Consider the following 23,312-nt stretch of genomic DNA (forward strand, 5'->3'; position numbering starts at 1 on the left):
CTAATCGATTAATCTGGGGATCTGCTGTGTTTATAAACGTAAAAAGCCTGCAAATTTGATGGGAAAAGTTGAAAATTTGTCAAAATACAATATTAGGACGAGTTGGGAGAAAACCCAATGCGGTCGCACAAAAATGATCTAGAGTGCGACGCTGCAATGAATTCAATAATTAATTATAGACAGTTAAAAAGCAAAATAATACAAACCCGAGCAAGTCGGGTTACGTTCAACCAGTTAAACGATAAAAAAGGTCTCGAATGCCTTTGAATTCAAAAGACTAAATAAGGCTCAAGTTTTATATCAAAATCACCGGTCTTATAAATGTTTTCTACATTATACGTTTGGTACAGATATCAGTTTTTTAACCGCAGATTCTTCTGGAGCTTGTACTGCAAATCATCTATTATAATACTCAGACTAAGGCCGGAGTGGCCTTTGCAGTACACACGTCGCCATCTATGCAGTCTATGGAGAGTTCGCAAATCTTCTTCCACCTGATCGACTCACGTCCAGCATTGCTCGCTACGTACCTCGTCTTCTTGTTCCCGTCGTTGCGTTGTCAAGAACCATTTTAACCGGGTTACTCTACGACATTCTGGGTACATGCCCAACCCACCCCAGTCGTCCGTTTTTTACGGCATGAATGATGGATGATTCTTCCAACTCGTGATTTATCCGCCTACTCCACGTACCGTCTGACAACTGCACTCTGCCATAGATAGCAAACAGCACTTTCCTTTCGAAAACTACAAGTGCGTATTGGTCCTCCACGACCATCGTTCAGGTCTCTTGTCCGTAGAGGACTACCGATCTAATGAGCGTTTTGTAGATAGTAAGTTTGGTAAGGCGGCGAAATCTATTCGTTTGCCAGCCACAATGCGTCTCCATATTCCTCTGTTGGTATCGTTTTTGGCGGTCACTAGTGAGTCCAAGTAGGGGAAGGGGGGGGGCAATATGCCCTAGATGAGCAATCACTGCTTTATTGTCTTATTTGTAACGAAATTCATGGGTATTTTTACATTATGCAACAGTTAAACAAGATAGCTAGTGGATGGCATTCAAAAATCTCAGTCATATTGATAATATTCACATTTCAAAAAAGTGGTGATATTCTGTTGCCGGAAAATTCATGAGGCAAAACGCTTCGCCAAAATGTTAGATGTTTCTTTAAAATGTGGAAATTTTCGGTTTTTCCGACATTCCCATACACTATTTTGAAACTTTTTTCGCCTAACCTACATAACTTTAGATCTAGTTTTGTTACGGCCAACGGTTAATGACGGTAAATATGAGAGAAACCACAAAAGGCGTTTTGGGGCATCTTCCCCTACATGAATTTTTCAACCACCTAGATTTTGTCACCATGGATACAAACTCGTGGTGAATGGCTCACGTTGTCTCTCTTGAGCCTCTTCATATCATGTACCTCGTCTTCGACGATGTAGGCTAACTGGTTGTAGCAGTGGTTCACAGTCAATTCCGTTTGTCTAAATCAAAACAAAACATTCAGAACTCGTCTAGAACCCAGCGTGCTAAAGCCTATTGGCTGGCAGCGGTTTTTATACGAAAGAAACATAGCCTGATTGTTTCACTGCAGAGTTCTCAAGTTGTAACGCACAAACGATCGTTGCACTGGCTCAATCCCAAACATGAACTTCATATACCCTAGTTTACTCCTAACTAAAGCAAAGTAGATTGTCTTAGAGCATAGGCATCGGCGAAGAATTTGTTAACTCTACGCAAAAATCGAAGCAGTAAAAAAGCCTTCGATGCGGTAGCAGCAATCTCGATTAACCCTTTCTGGACGGATGGGTCATATATGCCCAGCGTTTCAGATTGGCTGTGTAAAATCACAGGCCACCACTGGCAAAACTGTTCACCATCCTGTTCATATCAGGGGTCAAGTTTGACTATACCCAGAAGACCCAGATATCCGAAACCTTGGGAAAATTTCGCTTCTGAGAGTATGCAAAAAAAATCTGGCATGTTTGAATCCTAAATCATATTGTTTCATAGCTCTGAAGACTCAGACAAGTTAAGCCTTCGTTTTGCCTGTGATTAATTTTCAGGAATACGAAATACTCCAAAACGTTCTCAAGTTCAGCCCACGGTATCTACCGGATCAATCAAGGCTTTGACCAGTGTCCTCATCGTTGGTATTCACCCAATCTGGTTCAATAGGCATATACGCATCAAGCAAACCCAATTTTCTTGAATACAGGATGCACAAGGTACTCCAAAACGTTCTGCATTTCAACCCACGTTATGTACCAGATTACTCAAGGCTTTGCGTCATGCAAATCCAATTTTCTTAAATACGGGATGCTCAGGGTACTCCAAATCGTTCTGGAGTTTAGCCCATGGTATCTATCAGATCAATCAAAGCTTTTGCAATGTCCTCATAGTCTTCATTCACCCAAATTGGTTCAATAAGCATATACGCATCATTCAGACGCGCGGCTACAAAGCAAGACCATGCTGAGGGTGGGTTCGATTCCCGGTGCCGGTCTAGGCAATTTTCGGATTGGAAGTTGTCTCGACTTCCCTGGGCATAAAAGTATCATCGTGTTAGCCTCATGATATACGAAAGCAAAAATTGTAACCTGGCTTAGAAATCTCGCAGTTAATAACTGTGGAAGTGCTGAATGAACACTAAGCTGTGAGGCGGCTCTGTCCCAGTGTGGGGATGTAAAGCCAATAAGAATAAAAAGAAGCATCAAGGAGACCCAATGTTCTTTAATACGAGATGCTCAAGGTACTGAAAAACGTTCTGGAGTTAAGCTTACGGTATCTACCAGATGGATCAAGGCTTTTGCAATGTCCTCGTCTCCTAGTAGCACAACCCACGCTGATTTAGTTGCAGCAACTCAAATGTGACCAAATTTGGTAACATAGGAGCTACAGTAACTGCTCTGAAATATGTGTGTTACTCGGGTCGTCGGTATACACCCAATCTTGTTCAATAGGTATATACGCATCATGCAACCCCTATTTTCTTGAATACGAGATACTCAAGGTACTCCAAAACGTTCTGTAGTTCATCCCACGGCATTTATCCGATCAATCAAGGCAATGTCCTAATCGTCGGTATACACCACCATCTTCCAGATCAATCAAGGACAAGTTACGGTTTCCAGGACGTTTTGGTGAACTTGAAAGGTCTGTAGTAGCTTGTATGAATAATGTTTGAAGTCACATCAACTCAATGAACCTACTGGGATATATATCCTTATTCCTGTATGTCTCGGCTCGTGGAAATAAGCCTTTGCTTGATACAACTTGCATGTTTCTTGAGAACGGCACAGCTGGTCCATCTCCTTACGCTTCTTCCAGCGGCGTTTCTTCTCCTGAAATAGGCGGGTTCACCATCGATGCTTCCGTAGTGTCCATATTCTCTCGTTGATAATTCGTTCCTTAGTTTTTTCAAAAGCTGGACTCCAAATTCCTGACTCGCGTATCCTTGGTGTACAGACCCGACCAGTTAGTCATAACAAAATTTTATCACAATTATATCAATTATATGTTACAAATAACAAAACTTACCATATTTTTGTTATAAATTCTCTGCCAAAGATGGAGGAAAAAAAATCATGATCGTCATAACATGATTATAACATAATGTGTTATGTTTATTTTTTTCGAAAAAATGCCTACATTTTTGGGAGTTATGAATTGGGAAAAAACGAAGGTACCACCTTCACTATAACTTAAACCTACATTCAAAGTTGAACCAGCTGGACAAAGTTAATTGCCTACATAATGGATAATCATAATCTTGTCAATAACATAATTTGTTATGGTATAAGCTATTTTCACCACTTTTTATGTAACACATCGAGTTATGTTTTTGTTCAATTAATAAAATATTTAATAATGTTTTATATCAACCGATGTTATAAAAAAAATGCTGTAACAGAATAACAAGTTCTGATAAAAATCTGTTACTATCTACTGGTCGGGGATGTTTGATTAGGTTTGCAGAGAAGAGAAGCAAATCACACCCCTCCCTTCCATTCCCTTTCCTGTCAGCACACAAACAAAGTTCCCTCCGATGCATAGTGGCTGAAATCGTGTTTTAAGCGCACTTAATTAATAGTACCTTTATTATGCGATTTAGCGTAATAACCCGACCAGTTAGTCATAACAAAATTTAATCACAATTATATCAATATGTGTTATAAATAACAAAACTTGCAATAATTTTGTTATAAATTTTCTGTCAAAGATGGAGGAAAGAGAATTTGCTCAGAGGTGAGCCAACCTAGGGCTGCAAGCCTCTTTAATAAAGAAATAAAAAAAAAGAGAATTTCAAGATCGTCATAACATGATTATAAGATAATGTAATGTGTTAAGTTTTTTGGTAGATTGGAATTAGAAAAAAAAACGAAGGCACCAAACCTACATTCAAAGTTTAACCAGCTAGCAAAATTAATTGCCTACATTATGGATAATCATAACCTTTTCAATAACATAATTTGTTATAAAAAAAAGCTATTCTTACCACTTTTTATGTAACACATCCAGTTATATTTTTGTTCAATTAATAACATATTGAGTAATATTTTTGTTAAAACTAGAAGAGATTTTGTTACCATTTTTGTTATTTTAACTATTAATGGTTACAAGTTTTATAACAACAGCTGTTATAAAAATTGCTGTAACAGAATAACAAGCTCTGATATAAATCTGTTACCATCTACTAATCGGGAATGTCTTCTAGACATTTTATCAGTAACTTGATGTGCTTCTTTAGAGGTGTTCAGCGTAATGATTAATCTCCCTATTAGTGAATAATATGTTTTCCATTTTTCAACATACAAGGTTCGTGTCTTCACATTATTTTTGGAGTGTTGCGACTAAAAAAAACTTTAAAAGTAAAAAAGTTATAACAATTTTTATGGATTTTTTATGCATATTTGATATAACTGCAACTTGACTAGAGGCAAATTGTGACAGACAACCTATACGCATTTCAAAGTGCAAGTAATAGACTATGACTTGATACCTGAACTGTCGAGTTGTAAGTAGATGTAAGGTATGTTTAATCAAAAACCATTTTCTACTAAAAAAATATTTTAAGCTCTTTTTAGTGGAATGTATTCAACCGTCTAAGACGAGTTTAGTACTCTGTATTTAATTCCGCTACGTTTTGTTATCTCTGTAGATACGTATTTCGACCACACAGTTGCGGTCGAAGTACGTATCTGCAAAGATAACAAAATGTAGTGGAATTAAATGGAGAGTACTAAACTCGTCTTAGACGGTTTTCATTTTCTACTGTTCAAAGCAGATATTAATCCTCGGTATTTTGCCATTACTCTTGTGGGTCCTCACATCATGCCAGGTTGTTTTCATCATAACTTCATGCAAATTTGCTCTCACAGGTATGCAGAATATTAAAAAACCTTTAATTTTCGCTCAAAAAGTTTAGTTCCAAGAAGTTGATGAAACAATGCACCATGCGTCTCCATATGCCTGTATGCTTATATGATGAACAAAACTTGTAAACATAAATAGTAATATATCTCAAAAAGTAATGAAATTACAAACTTAGCGTCTTTGACAAAGTTCTTCAGAAGAAGTTTTGCTACAACTTTTCTGAAGACATAAACCTCGTATGTTATAAAATGAAAAAAAAATGTTTTCATCTCACTTTCAGGGGGATCGTTGTAGATTAAAAAAACACCTTAATAAAGATTAAAAAAAAAAAAATCAGGGGGATCGATCATTAAGCTGTATATCCGCTAAGAAGCGCATTAACTTACTGATGAAATATCTAGAAGACACCATTAGGCTAAATCATATAATAAAGGTATTACTAAATAAACGCGCTGTGCGATATTGATTACCCTATCTTCCTTAAGGTTACTTATTCCTTCAGGTACACAAAGTACCATTGGTACACTTCTTCTTCTTCTTCTTATTGGCATTACATTCCCACACTGGGACAAAGCCGCCTCGCAGCTTAGTGTTCATTAAGCGCTTCCACAGTTATTAACTACGAGGTTTCTAAGCCAGGTTACCATTTTTGCATTCGTATATCATGAGGCTAACACGATGATACTTTTATGCCCAGTGAAGTCGAGACGATTTTCAATCCGAGAATTGCCTAAACCGGCACCGGGAATCGAACCCAGCCACCCTCAGCATGGCATTGCTTTGTAGCCGCGCGTCTTACCATTGGTACACATTTCCTAGTATTTACCGCTTAAAGCAGCTCATTGACTGTTTCCCAAAAACATATATCTAGTTAGGGGTCGTTCAATAATGACGTCACAGGTTTTAGAGAGAGGGAGTCTAAGATTTTGTGACAGTACATATAATAGGTACCGTCAACTGGGGGGAAGATGATCATTGAGGTGAAGATGATCATTTGATGTGTCAGTCAAAAGTGCCAATTTTTTTTATGAAACGGTAGTCAACAATATTCTCCGTTCAAGTAATGTTACCGCTAGGTAGAAATCCGAGTTTTTCGATTATAATCATGAAAATGTATTTTGTGGAGGAAAAAGAGAGATAGTCATAATTGACGCTATTTTCGTTTCAAATATTGACTTCGTAGACTTCTTTACGTAGTAAATTCAACATTCATACAAATAACCTCGTGTATTTTAAATACTAGGTCATAATGATTTTAGTAGAGCTGTCTTGATCAACTTCACCCCAAACCAGATTACTCAGAAAATGTGTGATAATTTAATTTATTTTAATAAATGCGAATGCATTTCAGAAAACTAAAGTTGTTGATTATTGCAACGTATAGCAGTACATGTTTTGAAAATATTTGTTTCGATTTAAAATGTTAACACACATTGTTATTGCATGTTTTGTCTTAAAAATTATCATCTTCCCCCAGTTGACGGTATTGAAAAAAAAAAAACGTGACAAAGAAGGGAGGGGGTCTATGTGGACGTCATATTTGAATCGCCCTTGAGAGAGATTCTTTTTTCGCGGGCTAAAGCATGCTTGGAACGAAGGAATCAAATGCTATTCCAGGTCAGTGGAAATTTAGAAGGAATTCACTCCTGATAGAATTCTGATAGAATGGAAATGGAGTTCGAGCATTTGTCGGACAAGTGTCGTTCGGTCATTTCTGATAGAAACAGAAGGTTCAATAATTATATATGGAAATAAATGAGCAGATAAATAGAGAGATATAAAAAAGACCGAAAAAGGTTGACATCTCGTATAATAACGTGCCAGTGTTTCGTGTCCCATAATACATTCGCCAATAAAAACCGGACGCAAGATAATTTGCCAAAGTTTCATTAAAAATTTACTAGTCGTTGAGAAGTATTTAGCAGACACACTTACATACATTGATTTATCTGTACTGATTTCGCTCTGTCGCAGTTACATTCTGACAGATTGTGTTTGGGCAATAAAACGAAAAAAAAAGTAATAAAACAGCGATGACCACATTCTTGACAAGACTGGCCACTCTGTTCGTCTCTCATACAACTAAAAGTCAATCTTGCTGACATTGTCTATGGGATAAGATTTTAGATCGGAGTATTTCATTTTCGTTAATGTTTTGAAAATATGTAAAATTAGCAAAAAACTATTAAAATAAAGAAAAAGGAATGGCCACTTGATGAGAGGTTTAGCTTCTTGTACACCTGCGTCTTCGACGCAGTCAGTACAGCAGACGGAGTAATGCCGGTGGGTCGGTAGTAAGCATATTCTGACGTGAATAAATGTCAACCAGTGAGTGAATAAGCAGATCAAAACATTTCGTAGAACACCCTTACTGCCGCTAACCGCAAGTCGAGCACATCTGTATATGGACGCCCATATACAGATGTGCTCGACTTGCGGTTAGCGGCAGCTTACTTGATTTGCTTTCTGCCTGCGTGTTCATAAATCTTAATCAGTAGTGTCAGCTTTCCACTTAATATGCAAACGTTCCTTTTGATGAAAAATACTACTAGATATCGCGGAAATCTTTTTTCTACGGAATACCTTCCAGAAACACGTCTCTCAATGCTATTGAAATTGAATTGAAAGGGAGCATAATGTCAACCAAAAAAAAAATCTGTGGATTTTAATAAAGATTTTCTAAAGCAACAATACAGAACAATGTTTTTAAAAAGTTGTAGTGTTGATGTCGACTCGATTTCGAAACTCGTTAATTTTAAAATGATTTTTTCAAATCATTAAAACGAATGTTTGGAATTGTAAAAGCACCAAAATCATTATGATATGAACTGTTATCATATTTTAGAGCTCTTACAACTTATCATACTTTACCGTTACAAGTCCACATGAATAACATTATAGTCGAGCCTTTATATTATTCTAATTTAGACCAACGGTGTGAATTTAAAAATAAACGATCATCCAAATTTTTGGATCAAAGAAGATTTTTTTAGGAAGTAAATCCTGAATTTTTTTAAAGGTTGAAATTTTCAATAAAGTAAAATGTCTGTAAAATGGAAGATGGTTAAACTCTAATAAATCCACGTAAGAGAAAATACAATATACTATTAAATTCATAAGAAATTACAAAGTGAATAAACATTATTCTGTTCGTCAAATATATCAAACCTGTAAAATTTATTTTCAATTACCCTAGCTTATCTCAAACCTTCTCAAGACAAGACATCTATAATTATACCATCTGTTAAGCTTCTTTCACTTGTAAGCTTCAACTCCCATTTTTGGATCTTTATTTGTTACTCTATTTCCACCCTACCCAACATGTGCGTATTACTGTCCTCTAAGCAATGCTTCACCTGTACAAACGTACCAAATCGAAAGTTTGTATTATAGTTTTCAAATCATGTTTTGTAACCGAACGAAACTCAACTTCTGTGATCTAATAAACTATCCATTCCTTAATTTCTTCTGCTTCACTTTTTTCTCACTGCCAACCATGCGGCACACGTTCTGTCTGTAACGTTTTTTCTACAATACTAAAAACGTACAACCACAACCTACTGAAAAACATCACCTTCATCGCCACTCCCCCAATCGACCGTGACCGTCGACTTGATTTGCCAAAAACCCAGCCGGTCTGGAGATGGCATCGATGTCGTCGATCCCGGGAACCACCACCGGCAACGATCTGGTCCCAGGCCGGGGCTTCCTATCTACGGCAAGCCTCTGCCAGTCAACGTCGCGCCGGAGTAGCTTCGTCAGTGGAATATTTTCGTCGTCCGGCGGAGCGCAGCGCCGAGGCAGTGCCAACGAGAACAGCACTCTAATCGGTCACGGATCGGGCGGCGTTCCTAACAGTAACGTGTTTTGCTCAGATGATATTTATAGTAAAGATAGCGATAACTCGAACGTTCCGACTATGCTAAGATTTGGCGGGGCTTCAGCGCTCCCGATACTGCTCTGCAGCCAATTAGGCCCAGAACTGCTCGCCCAACAACATTCAAACAGACAATTAGCATTTTTCACACAGCCAAGTTCTGATTCTCTGAATTATCGTCTCGTTAGCACTCGCAGTGCGTAATTATACGATCATTTTACTTATTAAGTGCTTACTCAATCATTCACACACGTGAAATGGTAGCTGACACCTCCCACTAAACACATCTCTTGCGAGAACAGTGTGTTTTTACCTTCAGTAGTGAGTGCTGCATTCGAGCTTGAATTCAACATTAGATTCACCCCCATATTAAATGTCATCACCAACTTTGAACCGAACAAACTAGCACCAAAATTGCCAAACACAATCAGCACAAAAAATACACTCAATGTTACTGCAATCAAAACTTCACATAAAATTACACAATTACGCACCAAAAATGCACAAGAGATATTCATTCGCTACGAGATCGAATTGCTTTAGCTTGCCTACATCGCATCATGATTGTATTGTGAAATTTTCACGATACAAATGAGCTTCTGCCTGGGCGTAGGTTTTCCCCCTGAAACCATTGATAGTGAAATATCCCAACAATTCACCAAGTGTTTCACATTTGAATCCCCGCTTATGTAGTTAATGTATTGCTTCCGCTGGATTTTATTACAACGTCTTCACCATCAGTATATGCCCAATCCAGGTCATCAAACGTACAATCGTAAATATTTATAATAAAAAAACATACATATTTATGATTAAGGTTCAACTAAGCGCTCTCGAGATCAGTACAAGAGAATCTTGAAGGACTGAAATAGCTTGAAAAAAATGTAATCAACAGACCTACAGGGATATTAATCAGTTCAAGAATATAACATTCATGTTTGGAATGATGATCCGGCAGCACTGAACCAACACAGGTAGTGAACTCACCGACAGAGCTGATATTCTGCAGTCCAAGACATTTTGAAGAATCACGAAGACCTATAATAGCTTGAAATAGTAATTATTGAAATTATTTAAGCTTTACAAATATATTGGGATATTTATTTGTGGAAGAATACAAATTCCACAATTTGTTTGATCTTATAGAAACAATGATTGAGGTGCAGGACCTAAATATTGATCGATTGAAATTTTCCATAAATAATAAACTGTTTTACAAAAGGGTCTATGGAAAAGCGCTCACTTTTTTTTTTGCTTTTTTAAAAGGACGTGGCCAGCATCGTCATTGGTCTTGAATTAAAGAAACTCCGAAGCATGTACAGTAAGAATAACTTACTAGTCCCGATAAAACTATTCAATTGGTGAGCTGTACATTATATATTGCTTCTCGACCAATCACGACTAGCAACTACGATGGGTACAGTCAATCAAGCTAAGCTATGCTAAGCAATTTTTTCTTTCAAATGTGCTAATTTATTTATGTTTCTAGAAAAATTCTCTATTATTTATTAAAATTTTGCATTATTTAGGGAAATTTTATATTTATTTATTACTTCTAAGCTGATTTTTTTTGCCATTTTCATACTTTTCATGGAAAATTCTTAATTTCTTAGGAGGAATTTTTGTTTTAGTTTTACAATTGTTCAAATTAATTTCTTGCGTTTTTCAGACATCTCACATAGGAGTAAATAAAGTAATTTCCTAGAACTGGCGGCACCAGATTACTGACAGTGCACTATGTTCCAGAATACAGAATCGGAATAGTAAGGCTATCATTATGGTGTTATCAAAAAATAGGGTGACCCATTATATATTTTTGCGAAAAAAAACTTTACTGTGGCTCTTAAGACTGATTTGGAAAAAATTATCTACTTGGATTAGGGTGTCCCTAAAAAACAGTATTTTTGAATTACCATATTTTTTTTGATTTTTCGGAACAGTCGTCTTCGGGTGACGTTTTGAGCTCAATATTTTTTTTTGATGGTTGTATATGCTCAATACATCTTGCCGATCAAAAGTTTTAATCGTTTTGTCAAAACTACGTTTTTTTCTCAAAAGTTGATATCTCCGATAGGGGCAAACCAAAAAATATGTTTATACGGCATTGGAAAGAGCAACTCATATTCGTTTTATCAATTATACTTTTAAGAAAAAAAAACTTTGTTCTACAAAATTGTTTTGGATACCTAGGGTCGATTTCTTCAACTCCGCTTAGGGCTTAAACCAGGTTTAAGCGTATGGGTAAGCACCGCTTAAGAGTTAGGCGGAGGTGAAGAAATCGGCCCTTAAGCACTTGTTGTAGAGTTATCGAAAAATAGAGTGGTCCATTTTATAAAAACATGTTTATTTGCGGATGTTCCACAAAGTTGTAGCGCAGCTTTTCCCAATGAACTATGCCATATAATTTTTTGTGGCTCTTAAGCTCACTTATTTAGAGTAATTTTACTTACTAAGATTGGGGTATCCCTCAAAAAACAATATTGTGGATATAAACATTATTTTTTAGTTTTCACGAATGTCTGAAGACTTTTGGGGATTTTCAAAACGCGTGTTTCACTATAAGAACATCTGTATCTTTTTCCGTTGTCGATTTATATCAATTTATTTTTAAAAAACCTATATTTTTAAAACCTATCTCCAATTTTTTGACCCAATAAAGAATATGAGTTGCTCTTTCAAACGCCGTATAAAAATATTTTTTTGGTGTGCCTCAATTGACGACCTCAACTTTTGAAAAATACATAAATTTAACAGAACAACGTTTATAACTTTTGATTGGCAAAAGATATTGAGCATATTTACACATCAAAAGTTGCATTTTTTAGCTCTACAAGTCACCCGAAGACTTTCCCGAAAAATCGAAAACAAAAAAAAGGATCTTTTTTTTTTTGTGTCTTTATTAAAGAGACTTTCAGCCCGAGGCTGGCTCGTCTCCGAAAAAAAGGATCTCAAAAATACTGTTTTTTGAGGGACACCCTAATCCAAGTAAGTGAAATTGCTCTAAGTCAGCCAACTTAAGAGCTACAGAAATTTTTTTGCGAAATTTATTGGAATAAGCTGCGTCAAAATTTTGTACAACATTACATATTAGTATTCCGTGAAAAAATAATTCTATATCTGAAAATATATTTCTTCATTTTTTTATATAATGGGCCACCCTAATTTTTGATAGCCATCATTATAGGCCTTACTACTCCGAACAATTTTGTAGAATCATAGTTTTTCCATAAAATATAGTTAAACTGATCGATAGTTTTTGAAATAATATGCATTTTGCAGGGTTGGCCAAATTAGGCACTAAGGTGGCCAAATCCGGTATTCAGAACTCAGGAGTTCTTTCAGATATTTCGTCCTGGTGTTATTTGATAAATATAACCAGAAATACTTTCGGAGAATCCTCCAGACATTCTTTTGTAAAGGTAAGTCAGCCCAGGGCTGCAAGCCTCTCTAATAAAGACTAAGATACATTACAAATACCTCCAATATTTTCTTCGGAAAGTCATCTAGAAACTTCCCCGGGCATTCAGGCATAGGAATCCTGTCAGAAATAGTTACCTCCAGGAATTCCCTCGGAAATTATAATACGGCATCCTCGGAAATTTCTTTAGAATATTTAAACGAATTCCAATTTAAGACATTCTCAAATTTCTTAATGAATTGCTTTGAATATCTTTTCAAAAATTTCTCCAGGGATTCCTTCGAAAATTACTGCAGAAATTATTCCAGAAATTTGTTTGGAAATTATTATATATTTTGCTTCCAAAATTCAAATAAGCAATTCTAGGAATCTCTTCGAAATTTCCCTCAGGAATACTTTAGTAATACCTTTAGACAAATCGTACAACATTTGCTAAAGTATTCTTCCGAAAATTTCTTTAAGAGTTTCATCGGAAATTTCATCATCAGAGATTCCTTTGAAAATTCCTTCATGAGTTCCTTAAAGATTCCATCGGAAATTCCTTTAGGAGCTGCTTTGTAAATTCCATTGAGAGTCCATTAGGGATTTCTTTGAGATTCATCTTTAAATTTCTTCGTAAATATTTTCGATTTTTTTCGGAAATTTATTTAGGAACACCTACGGAAATTGTTTTATGAACTCCTTCGGATTTTTTTTAAGAATTCCTTGTAGAATTAAAACAGCAATTCCTCCAGGTATTCCTTCGAAATTTCTCCAATAATTTCTATGAAAACTCTGGAAAGAACACATGGAAAATTTTTCGAAATTTTCTCTCAGGAATTCTTTTAGAACTTCCTTCGAGAATTCTCGCTTAACTTTTCAAAAGGACCTTAGTAACTTTTTTTCACTAATTAATTTGAGTACTGCAATCGGAACCTTTCATATTGGTCTGTTGATTGCACTATTCAAATTAATTCATGAAAAAATGTTACTTAGGTCCTTTTGAAAAGTTAAGCGAGATTTTTTTTTCTAAATTCTTTCTAAAAATTTCTAATAAATATAAATTCAGAACATACTTCAGAAACTCTTTCAGAACTTCCTCCGGAAATTCTTTCAGTGTCTCTCCAAAAAAAATGATTTAAGAATCCCTTCGAAAATTTCTTTAGGAATTCGTATTGAAATTTATTTTCATATTCCTTCTAAAATTTCTTTCTTCGGAAATTCCTTAGGAAAATTCTCTAAATTGATTTTTTTTTTTAGAAATTCCTTCAAATATCTGACACATTTTGATTTGGTTGCAACAACTTAATTGTGCCTGAATTCGGTGACATATAAGTTGCCGTAAATATCTTTCAACATGTGTGCTACTCGGGTTCCTGAGTTCTTTCCGAAATTGCTTCAAGAATTTCTTCGGAATGTTCTTTTTGAATTACTTCGGAACTTCATTAGGAAATTCCTTCGACAATTCCTTTAAAAATTGTATCAGAAACAATTTAATTCTTCAATAATTTTCTGGAAGTGGTCCTGAAAGAATTTCCAACTAAATTTGAGTTAAAGGAATTAAAGAAAAGTAAGTCGTTAACTTGATCATAAAATTCATGATTATGTTTGAGTCCAATGAATTTTTGATAATCCGGTCAGAGGAATAATCATATGGGTCCCTTTATGTATGCAGTTCAATAATTCGGCCATTATATCAATCTACTCAAGTTTTTCCCATCAGTCCGTCAGAGTACTCTTCAAAATGGGCAAAAGAATTGGTCACACAATGAACTTGGACGGTGGCAACTTTCCATAGTTCCTCAAGTTTCTGTGCGAGCGTGGTTAAGAGAACCTAAGCCGAGGTTTCATTCGCATGATGTCGAGGCTTATGTCCAATCACAATTCACTAAATGCGCATCTCTATAGAATAAACCATGTTGATAGCAACTTTTGTAGGATCACGTAGTTTGAATTTGCTTGGAAAATGACGCCTCCATCCAGAGAGCAACTGTATTTTTTCTGTTTTTTTCTTTCTCATTTTTTTTTCTGTCTTATTGATCCGTGTACCATGAAGCTCTGGCCATCTGGAAGATGCTCTCTGACGAATCACAACTCGAGCACGACGCTACGCTACACCGTTATTAACGTCAAATACCCGGATGGGCAGCTTAAATACCCCAAATGTAATTTTGGAATCATATCCAACCCTGTCCATCCTGAAATTGCGCAATCTAACCTTGAGTCGCGATGAGTATATTGATCTATGTCCCTTTCCGCTTACTAACTGTTGATAATAATGATATAGTTTGTAAATATCATAAAGAGTCTCGACTCCGTTAAGTGTTATACACACCTGAGACTGTTAGAAACTTTGGAAAAAAAATCTAGAAATTCAAAAAAAATCTTTAGAAATCCCTTTGGAAATTATTTTCCGAATTTTTTTGTACATTCCTTTAGGAATTTCTTTGTAATTATTTTTTTAAATAATGATTACAAGACTGTTCAATATGACCATCATAGAAAAGGGTAAAACTCGATGCAGGTGTACCAATGCCTGATTAGGTGGCAGCTAAGTAAAGCAGTGAAATGAAAACTGAGAACGTTATAGCATCATCCTCATAGGAATGACGATTGAAAAGAAGCGTTTTATACACAACCGGAGACATCGTTATTTCTCGGCATGAACGACATCTTAATTAGTAGGAAAGGGAGGTATACAGAATTGTGATCTGGATGTATACTTTTCCTATCGTAATCATCGACGCACAAACTTCCCACGAAATGATGGTTCGAAGCACCGAGTAAAGATTTTTCGCAGAAAGTGGAAAATTGGGAGAATTTCCCGTGGACATTCCGAAGAATTTCCCACGAAAACACTTAGATTTTCCCGTGGAAATTCCAACGAATTTCCCGTAGACATTTCTTGCGTATATTTTCGCAAGAAAAACGGTGCTTCGAGCTATTTTCTCGTGGGAAGTTTGTACGTTCATTGATGACGGTTGCCTTGCGACACGATGGGCAGACTATACAGCCAGATTATCAGTTTGTACATTTCCTCCTTTCCTATCAAGATGGCATGACCCGCCAACAGAGACTTTTATGTCTTGCAGTGGACATATCCGTCGTATGTCTCTAGTTGTGCATAGAACGTTTTTCCTCATCGTCGGTCTTTCTTTGTGTGGGAAGTGCACCTTGATTATCTTATAATTAAGGACACGGTTATTATTGTCAGTTTGCACGTCCCTGCGTTAATTAGCTGCTACCCAATCACGCGTTGGTGCAACTTGACCATTACTATGTTGAAGTGCTCTCGTCGCGTATTTAGCATTTCGAATTTTCTCAGTTACACGTTACACAGGTAGGAAGAAGGGGATAGAATGAATGTAACTTATTTTTAAATGGGGGAGTAAAGTTGTCCAAAAATATGTTTTTGCTTAACGTAACTTTTGTAAACAATCTTTTTTCCAACAATCAAGTGCTTCTACTATCCCCAACTGCCAGCATTTGAGTAGAATTTATTCAGAGCTCCATTTCATTCAGTAGCGTCTCTCCAAGTGTGCATTCAATGCAAACTATTTCGTAAACAATAAACGTACGAATGTTCATTATGCCAATAGCAATCCAACGGAATGTAAAATTAATTCAATTCGACATAATTTGGTTCCCCACTGAATAACAGTTGAATCAACAAAACAAATTGTTTTATTATCTGCGTCCAACGTGTTCTCCACTCAACTATTATCATATCCTTCAAATATTTGCCCTCATGCACACCGCACAATCAACAGGTCCATTTTCCAATGTTCCGATCAAATAGTGTAAAAGCTATGCATCCCAGTGGTAAACTTTATTGAAGCTGCATGCTGCATTTGCGGTCTAATAGAGTCCCACTTCAAATGAGCTCTTGTTTACCGTTGCACCCATAACATTGAATACCGCACATTTCAATAAATTCAATTGTAGTTTATCATAGTTTAGACTTCGATTTGTTGCAACTTTATTGAATAAAATTTACATAATGCACGGTCGCTGGAATTTGGTGTTCTCAATTAACCAGAACAGATAGACATGGATGGAAAACTCAACAAAGCATACGTTAGATAAATATTCGTTCCAAAGAGAAATATTATGCACAAGTAACTTATCCCTTTTCGATGCATTGATTTCAATTGAATTAATCTAGTTTTGTCATGTGACCCATCATTAATCGTAATGTAATTTAGCAACATTACCGCATACGTGATAATATTAGTAAACTAAATAATGAACGAATCGAGTTGCTGTTGCAAATTATTTCGTTTTTAGATATTCAATTGTAGCAGGGACTTTTAAATTACTTTTTTAAAAGTTACATTACTCAAATTATATTTTCATACAATCTTCAACCGGTATTGGCTCGAAGTCAAATTATTTCAATTTCCGAATGGTTCTGTTCTGGAATGCATTTCGAATGTTTGTTCCGAACATTGCATAATTGAATTACCAATTCCTAGTGCTTGCCTGTCATTGAAATTGATTCACCATAAAATGTCATTCCAACTGTGCGACAGAAACATGTCGATTAGAGTGATTCAAATTTTGACTTTTTCGCTCCCCTATGCTTAAACGATGACATTTACTGTTTTATTAATCCTCCTAAATTTTTAGTTAATTTTGATGTAACTAGACTAAGCACGAGCAGTTTGAAGTTTGTATGGAAATTTCTATAGAAATCGCCACTAAAGCAAAAGACTGTTTCGTGTTGCAACCCATGAAATATTCAAATGTAATCGACCCAAATACTTCAAAGAATACTTCCTTAGTTATAGGACAGTTGTTGTTGCGAAGTGATCTGACTTTTGTAAACAAAGTTATAAAGAAAACAAAAATGCTCATTATTGATATTGATGTTATTCTTTTACGTGTTAAATTGAATTTACCACGATTCAGTATTTCCCCAATAACTTATCTTACTAGCATAGAATCGTTTCGCAACAAAGACGACCAGTTTTATTGCAACATTTTCTATGTTGCCAATAAAGTCGTATATTTTTAGAACTTAATGAGCAACGTTACGGAACGGTTTTCCCCAAAAGTGACTGTTTTCATAGTAATTTTCATACAAACTTCAAACTGCTCGTGCTCAGTCCAATTACATCCAAATCAGCTAAAAAATTAGGAGGATTAATAAAACTGCAAATGTCATCGTTTAAGCATGGAGGAGCGAAAAAGTCAAAATTTGAATCACTCTAATGTCGATCTCAGTGCAGTGCAGTACAGTTGTCACACCGGAATGAAATGGGAAGACAACTCAACTTTCGACATACGTGTTGAACGTTCGATTTGATCTTTATGTTCGCCACATGTATTATATTCCATTACCACACATTCGGAGTAGTAGTATTTCAATCTTATCTGAGTCACTGTTGATATCTGCAGTGCAGAGTCGGAACGCAAATAAATGAGTTTGATTAGGTTATATCCTGCAAAAACATGACGTAAATTGAACCCCCAGTAATATAATTACCGATATTTGTTTTTACTACTCCTTCCTGTCTCGTAGTACCTACGTCAGGCATTATCCTTTTTCGCACTAAGATGCCTGCGAGAGACGTTAGCTTGATACTCGACGAGAGATTTATGGCATGTTAATAATAACATTTTCTTCGAATCTAGCAATCTCATGCGGGATTTCCGCTAAGTACCAGCTACTTGGGGGTGATACATTGCTTGCCATCGAGCGACGTCACATCACGGATTCATGCATGATGGTGCTTGGGCTATAACGGTTTCGTGGTGGTCGGATTGCACAAATCTCTGAACGGGTAATGGAGACAATATTTTTTTTCGGGACACCGGAACGCAGCGATGTGGAGAATGATTTTCGCTTTCGTTTCTTTACTGTTTTGAGGAACCAAACGGATTCAACCGCGTCACTCTGTGAAACTGCGCCAGGGGGATAAAATCAACGATGACGAAATGATTCCCCTTAGCTCGCTCTGCCGCAACGATGAGGAAAATGACGGTGAATCACGCCACCCCGCTCTCAATATCGCAACGAAAGATTCCAATGATCGGCGATATCGAATTGTTCGGTTCAAGATTCCGTTCGAGTCCATGTTCAAGCAGATAGCAACGACACCGCCGAATGCACAAGGTAGGGGATATGCTTAAATTGTCTGCTATGGTGACGGTACAATTTGGATAATGCCTTTCCAAGAAGCAGGGCAACATAAAATGTTCGATGTAGAACATGCTTTATTTTTCAAACAATTTAAATCGTGGCGATAAAGTGAGTATTTTGGATCGCACGATATACGTTTCCTTCATGAATTTAAGTAAACAACATAATAAAATGAAGTATATTTGTTGTCATGTTCAACCAACAGCTCAACAAACAATACGTCAAAGTTCTCCACCCATATCATTCGTCCGGTTTTCATGTTCAGTAATCTGTGCTCCCATGAACTGATGAACATTTACGGTTCATTCACCATCATTCATACCGTCTACCATCTTCAGCCCCACAAAATTGGTTAACAATTAAATGCTGTTATTACAAATCCGGCAATATTATATTGGAATACATTCATGCACATTGTATTAGATTTAGTTTATACACCCGGGTTTTTTTAACACTGTTTGGTTTTAGTCGTTTAAAACGTAACAATGAGTTAACACAAAAAATCACATAAAATCAAAGAAAATTCAGGTGGTATTTTAAAAGCTATGAAAGTTCGGGTTAGCCGAGAAATTAATGAATTCCAACCGCGTAAAAAACTTGTTCGTTTGTTTTAGTCATGCGAAATATATCTATTGTTGCACATTTGAACCACATGATTCAATGTTGATGATGAATGTATAGGTTCTTTCTAAAATTACGTAACGCTAAATTTGGTGATTTTGGACCCCCACCCTCCCCCACTTAACACTTTTTGTGTTTAATGAAAATGGATTGAATATTTCCTTGTAAAACAAGTTTGCATCAATTTAAGATTACGATCTGATGCATTAATTCTAAAGAACGGAAAGCTTGAAAACAAATCGTGAAAATAATATCGCATGAGAATTCACTATGACCTACCGATTAGATGGGCATCCGGGTTGAAAACTACAGTGAAGATCTACGTAGAATCAATAAGACAATCGGCTCAGATTCGTAGAGCTGCACTCCAAAGTATTGAAGAGCACATCTAAGACGACGTCCTGAATGAGGTGAATAGTATCATCCCTCACATTCCGAACAAAATATGTTGTTGTGTCCAGTAAAAGGATACAGATCGTCGCTCATCACAACGAAAAAAAAAATCCATTCCCAAAAAAATCATGATGTCATAAAATTTCTTAATTTATATAATCAAAAAAAAAAAAAAAAAGAAGAACTCGAATTTTATAATAGTAAAGTTGTGCAGTTGTGCTTGCACCGACACTCAATGCAGTCTTCAAAGAGCATCCTCTTTTGAGAATAATTCGCAAAAGCATGCTTTGAAAAAATGATTCAAATTGGGATAAATTTGCATCCTCGGTGTCAGTTGCTCCTTTGCAGACTTGATTGGAAATATCGCATCATGCCCTTTGAAAGCTTGGAACTCAAAGGTGGCTATGTGGTTATATGGCTACTGGTGTCAGAATTCAATTGTGTCAATCTCTTGAGTGAGAGTTTGATTCTCCCGTCGAACTTTTTCGTTTTTTATACTTTATTATATGGATATGAATCGAGTGTTAGGACACACATGATTATGCTGTGTCGAATGAGGGTATGTTTATTTTGACGAACAAAACTTCTAGCTGACTTCTAGCTTCTAGCTTACGCAAATTTATGAAAAACGGGATAGTTGGAGTGGAAAGTAATGGAATGGAATTATGTTTGACTGGTTTGAAATGCTAGTCGGCACCTGATGTACTAAATATGTTTATATTCGGGAAAATAATATCGGAAGTGCTGGTGCTGGAAGCGTCATATAATGTAAAATAAGTAGGTAAATTTATTTCTCAACACAATTGATTGAAGTTTTGATCTTCGAACTTCTCACTTTGCTTCTACAACCGTATGAGTTTCAAATGTTATTCCTATTACAAAAGCAAAATATGACACAACATCCAGTTGCTAACAACAATCGTCTTCGCGGCGTAACAACGAAGTGGAAAGCAAACTGGTTACTAATAATACGCACCACGTGTTTGTCTTTGCCTAGAATCCAATGAAAGGATTCAAATCAATGATGCAGTATTTTCCAAAATGATGCAAATGCATCAAAGCAATGATCACTTGACAAATAGGGAGCATTAATTCTCCTGCTCCTTGGATTTTGCATCAATGCAACGAATTGCAAAGGAACTTTTGAAGACTGACTCAATGATGTTCACTTCCAAATAGAGTTTCCATCCCGGGACATCCCGGGACGAAAAATTCCGGGATTTAGGAAAATTCTGGATTTCCCGATTCCCGGGATATTATTTTTGAAATCCCGAAAATCCCGACAATTTGTTTTTTACTTCTGGCTTACTAATAGTTTTTATTTGCATTAAATGTCCAACGCCAAGGGAAACTCCCTCATAAAGAAAACACAAGACTAGAGTTTTCTTTACCCTATGGCGGTCTACTGACAGACACTTCTGCCAGCAACTGCAGCTCTCTTATATTTAAACAACAAGTAGGGGGAATGACGGCTTTGGCAGATTTTGTTCTATTATTGGCAGGGGGTTTTTTATGTCTGACTATGCTCAAATTTGGCCTAAACATTCTTTGCATATCAAAGAACATTGTGGCCAAATTTCATAAAATTTGGTCGACAAAAACCCTCTTGCCAATAATAGAACAAAACCTGCCAAAGCCGTCTTTCCCCCTATCTACAACATATCGCAAGCTAACAATATTCCTTGATATTACAAAAGAGCAGATACATCTAACTGGTGTATAGTTCCTGCTTAACTTTCGTCTACAACGATAAGTCGCACGCTATCCGATACATATTTCAGCATTTCTCTACACAGCCTGATATATTTTGTCAATTTACATTTTTACATTTTATTTTGATGCACATATTTGGTAACATTTATTTTGATGCACATATTTGGAGCATAAAAAAGGACGCAAAAATAAAAGTTTTAATTTTAAATCTAAATTGATTTAATTTATTGATTGATATGAAAATAGTTTTAATAAATCAAATAAATTTTATATTTGCTTTTCTATTTTATTTTTCGATTCTATTTTACGGGTAATTTCATTAGCATTTGTGGACGCCTCGTTTATCTTCTCGGCCCTCCTAACACCGAGCTAGCTATCCTGAGCTCTTCGTCCCCTATGTTCATGTTTTGGTCTGAGTTCCTTCAGTACTTCTGCTGACCAGCTTCCGAATGTTTTGGATTGAAGCTCTTCTTAGACTTTTGCTGACCTGTCCCGATAAATTCGGTACGACACTGCTCATGATTAACGCAGTCAATTCGTGATCCCACGGCGCCACGAACTCATACAACCGATTCATGGATCCCATGCTGCGATTACGTCAAAGATTAGTTACTCAATTAGTTGGTTTTTGATAAAGTCTTTGGGACTAGTTTATCGACACTATTTACTTTTTGAAGTCAAACCAAGGATCGATTTAAATTGAAATTGAATTTAGTTTTAATTTGAATTTTGTATCATCTGGCTTTTCTAAAATATGAACTTTACCCCTAAACTTCGAAAAAAAACTTTTTGTTTTTTTGTTTTAATATTTTAATGTTTTTGAAAACATCGAAAATTCCCGGGATCCCGGGATTTCCCGAGATATACAAGAATTTTCATCCCGAATCCCGGGACAGCAAAAATGGCCGGGAAATGGAAACTCTACTTCCAAAGCTTTTAAATCCGATACCCACAGAGTACATACAAATAAGTTTCTTGTTGCTACTTTATTGAGGGTGTATTGAAGTGTTTTTCAGTTGTTTCTGAATCAAATCTAATATATTTTAGTTCTTGTGTTTTAATGCGCCATAATAGTCATTGAGCGATAACAATACTCCCTCCTTACCAACAAGCGTTTGTTTATTTTGCTTGATGGGTAAACGGTTTGATAGTCCAATAGGTAGATTTGGTTTCACTCCTTGCGCAACTCTATATAATAAACTCTAGAGTAAATCTGAAAAAAAAGAATGAAGTATGAAGAAAACCGACAGTGGAGAAACGGAAGAAAAAAGGAGAAAGAGAATAGAAGAAGAAGAAAGAAAGAAGAGAAAAAATTGAGCAGGAAGAAGCAAGAATGGAAAAGAAGAAAGAAGAAGGAATATAAAGAGAGAAGGAAAAAGAAAAAAGGAGGAAGAAGGTGGATGGAAGCAGGAAAAAGAAGAAAAAGAAGAAAAACGAAATATGGAATTCAGAAAAATGGAAAACGGGGAAAGAAGGGAAAAGAAAGAAAGATGAAAATCAAAAGAAGGAAAAAAGATCAAAGAAGAAGAAAGACGGAAAACAGGAGACAGAAAACGGACGACGGAAAAAGAACAAAGAAAGAGAATACTAATTAACACCTATTTGCATTTCTATTCCTACTTATCGAATGTTTTATCTTGTATCCATTTGGCCTAATGATCATTCAACAAAAACGAAAGAAGAAAGAAGGAAGAGGAAGAGCGACAAAGCAAGGAAGAAGCAAGAGTAGAGAAGGTAGAATGCAGAAGGAAAAAGGTGGAAGAAAGGAAGAAAGGAGCAGGAAGAAA

At 36.2% G+C, this 23,312-nt stretch overlaps 1 protein-coding gene across 2 annotated transcripts in view; it reads left to right on the forward strand.

Annotated features, from left to right (window-relative positions):
* The window catches only part of LOC134210927 (potassium voltage-gated channel subfamily KQT member 2-like), a 685,380-nt gene that overhangs the window by 525,490 nt on the left and 136,578 nt on the right, over window positions 1-23,312 (forward strand). Inside the window, exon 13 of one of the 2 annotated variants that reach the window (XM_062687367.1) lies at window positions 18,526-18,771. In XM_062687367.1, coding sequence (XP_062543351.1) covers window positions 18,526-18,771 — 246 coding nt within the window. Of the gene's footprint in view, window positions 1-9,011; window positions 9,453-18,525; window positions 18,772-23,312 lie in introns of both variants that reach the window. The other variant, XM_062687366.1, reaches the window with a different exon arrangement.

The sequence above is a fragment of the Armigeres subalbatus genome, chromosome 2 (assembly GCF_024139115.2).
Source record: "Armigeres subalbatus isolate Guangzhou_Male chromosome 2, GZ_Asu_2, whole genome shotgun sequence".
In the NCBI taxonomy this organism is placed as follows: Eukaryota; Metazoa; Arthropoda; class Insecta; order Diptera; family Culicidae; genus Armigeres; species Armigeres subalbatus.